The sequence below is a fragment of the Aegilops tauschii genome, chromosome 1, assembly GCF_002575655.3.
Source record: "Aegilops tauschii subsp. strangulata cultivar AL8/78 chromosome 1, Aet v6.0, whole genome shotgun sequence".
Lineage (NCBI taxonomy): Eukaryota > Viridiplantae > Streptophyta > Magnoliopsida > Poales > Poaceae > Aegilops > Aegilops tauschii.
Window position 1 is genome coordinate 85,381,894 of NC_053035.3, and position 3,139 is coordinate 85,385,032.

The 3,139-nt window shown below is 48.8% G+C and overlaps 1 protein-coding gene across 1 annotated transcript; it reads right to left on the reverse strand.

Annotated features, from left to right (window-relative positions):
* Nucleotides 1-871: 871 nt before the first annotated feature.
* On the reverse strand, nt 872-2,608 carry LOC109770688 (uncharacterized). The gene is made up of 2 exons (XM_020329401.3): nt 1,333-2,608; nt 872-1,148 (listed from the first exon to the last, which is right to left on the reverse strand). Exon 1 carries the CDS (start codon nt 2,492-2,494, stop codon nt 1,337-1,339), a length of 1,158 nt encoding a protein of 385 aa, XP_020184990.1. The 5' UTR covers nt 2,495-2,608; the 3' UTR covers nt 872-1,148; nt 1,333-1,336.
* Nucleotides 2,609-3,139: the final 531 nt, after the last annotated feature.

The following is a 3,139-nucleotide window of genomic DNA, read 5'->3' on the forward strand; positions in this document are numbered from 1 at the left end:
AGATCGGCAGCAGTTTTAACAAAAATAGCATCAAATGTGCACACTCATCATTTTAGTGGATGCATACATAAATAAGGATAACGTGCCTCTGCGAAATCAGTGTATTTGTCAACAAAACCACCAACCCAGATAAACTCAAGAAACAACCCCAGAGTAACTTGAGGGTTGAGGCTGCCACCCCCGGCATGTCCCAAAATTTCATAAGAGAAGAGAAAAAGGCACTAAGACCAATTGACAGAACAAATGATTCAGCTTCACCTCATAACGGCACTCACTGGCATAGGCCAAGTTAGTTCTTCAGCAAGAGCTTCAGCTTCTTCCCTGTGCATGACCTTGGAATTTGGATGCACAGTAAGACTGGCATTTGCATCAGATAAACCACACTCAAAACCTGAACCAGAACTGTTCGCCCAATATATTCGAACATGATAGAAAGACCAAGCATAACCTATCTCAGAAATCTCATTGTGTTTTTGCCTACAAAACCTTCAACCAAGATTAACTGAAGAAATAAACCTGGACCATGATGCTGCTATCTCCATCCATGGCGGACCTCAGAGAAGTGAAAAATAAATAAAAACACACTAACACCAAAAGATAAAACAATTATCAAACTTCACTGTAATAACAACATTTGGTGACATTAGGCCAAATTCTTCAGTCTTAAGTATCTTCATTGAGCATGCCATCGGAAGAAAAGTAGACTATCCAGCATTCGCACATCAGTACCAGAGGAGCCAGACTCCTAACCCCAGCCAGAATTGTATCCTGACAACCTTAAGTTAAGCACCAAAATTGAGCAGCCGGATGAACTGATACAGAAATTAACACTATATATGATAATCATACAAGCAATATAAAAGCTCCGGCGTAACAGTCACAAAAGCATGCTAAATACTATATTCCGAAATTATAATCTCAGGCAATAGAGTGACCATACACATAATGGTGGCAGAACATAACACACCAACTAAGACTGCAAGCACAACTAATTACATGATACGGGGCTAGAACATATAACCACAACTAGAGCAGGTTCGCGGCTATCATGTCTCAAGAATTCATATGGATGATCAAATGACATCCTTTCCGATAACAGCTCTGCCACACAATCTAATCATCATAAGCTGAAATGTAGCTTCACATTCCTGCAGAAAATTCAGGGCATTCAGACATATCAGAAGAATTCACCCAAGAAGCGAACAAAAAGAAATTTTTGAATGGCTGTAGGTTAACTGAACTGTTTGGTTTAAACATGTCTGTATAAGCAGTTAAGCACATTGTTGATCAAAACTTGCAGGACACATTCAGCATATTGTAACTGTGTATCACCTTATCAAGCACCTTGTTCAGTAGGGTTCAAGAACGCCAGCGGCCATGCTATCGTGTAAGGATATATCAGCGGAGACGGGCAATCCTCGACCATAGACAGCCTCGTCATCTTCATGGTCTCAAGATGAATGGAGAACAAACAACTGCAGCTGCGCAAGAACACAACACCAGCAGCTACCCCGATGACATCGCCCTGTGGAGTATGGTGAAAAGGATCCGAACCAATCATCGCTTGCATCGCCGTGCGGAATCTCACCGACTTTTCCAACAGCGTCCATGTCAGCCCACCGGCGCCGTCGTCCTCGCCGACCCAAACCTCGATGCAAAATCCACGCATAGTGAGCACCCAGAGCTTACCGGCGCCATCCTCCCCCTTCTCAATGACGTCGAAGCTCTGCTCCCGCAAGAAAGGCGGGAGCGCCAGCACGGTGAGCTCCATCGTCGCGGTGTTGAGCGCCACCATGTGCCGCCCACCCATTAGCTTCCAGTACAGCGACCGTTTGGCTTGCATCGCGCGGGATCCAGCGAGATTGGGCTGCTGCGCGAGGCCACCCAAGTCGTCCCACCGGAGCTCAGCGGAGGAGAGGAGAAAGGCGCGCAGCTCTGTGGTTCCAGCACGTCGGGAAATGCATACCGCCTTGAAGGCCGAAGAGTCGCCGTCGTCGGGGACGAGGGCGTACCCTACGCGGCGCCCACCGGGGAGAGCGGGGAGTGAAACCCAGCGCCGGGTTAACGGGTCGGCGACGGCGAGTTCTCCGGAAGCCCCGTCACGCAACAGGAGGCTGCCGTTGCGGCAGTCCAGGAGCCGCCACGGGGTGCCGGCGCCATCCGGCCGGCCGCGGCGGGGGAGGAAGGAGAGGGCGAAGTCTCCTCCCTCGATGGTGCGGTGCGTGGCGCGGAGGAGGTCGGCGGGCAGAAGGTAAGGGGCGCTGGCCCCGCGGCGCTTGCTGGGGCGGTAGAGGAGGCATCCGAGGATGACCGGGCAGGTCGAGGGGTGGCGGCGGCGGAAGCGGCGGAGGAAGGCTGCGCTGCGGGCGACCCGGAGGAAAGGCTGACAGGCGAGCGCCGCGCGGAGGAGGTCGGCGGGGGTCGGGAGGAGGATGAAGACCTCCTGTAGGATGTCGTCGCCGAGGACGGCGATGGTGGCGGCCGCCGGAGCCATGTGGCGCAGGACGGAGTGACGCACCTGGGCGGCGTTTCATTGTGACCTAATGTGTCGAGCAATCGCACAGAGGAGAGTGAGAGAGCAGATGGCCCGGCCCAATTCGGCATTCATTTTTGGGAAGCTGCTACCCCAGTTTTTTCTGGTTGTAGGAGGTTCTGGAAGGGTTATAGTTTCGTTTTTCTCGGGGGGTTTCATTTTTGTCTTTAAATAAAAATCATTTGCGAAAAATTCACATTACGTTAAAAAATCCATATTTTCTAAAAGTTCTAAATTTACCAAAAAAAACCAGGATGTTAGAAAAATGTTCACAAAAGTTTAAAATATGTTCACGTTTTTTTTTAAATGTTCAAGTTATTTAAAGTATTCTCACAAACGTTTTATTTTCTTTCAAAAAATTCAACAATTTTCACATTTTAAAAGGGTTCAATTCATGAAATAATTTATTGTGTTCTCTGGAAAATCAATGAAAACAAAAAAATGCTAGAAACATAATTGGGCAAAAAATTCACTTGCTTCACCTGAGTTGTTACAGTACCTAGTGCGGTAATGGGTCGGGCCCCTCACGGCACCCCTGTGCACACCTCTCCTATCTGACGGAAAAGAGTGTCAAATAGGAGGTCGCTCGAACCCTCGACATATGCC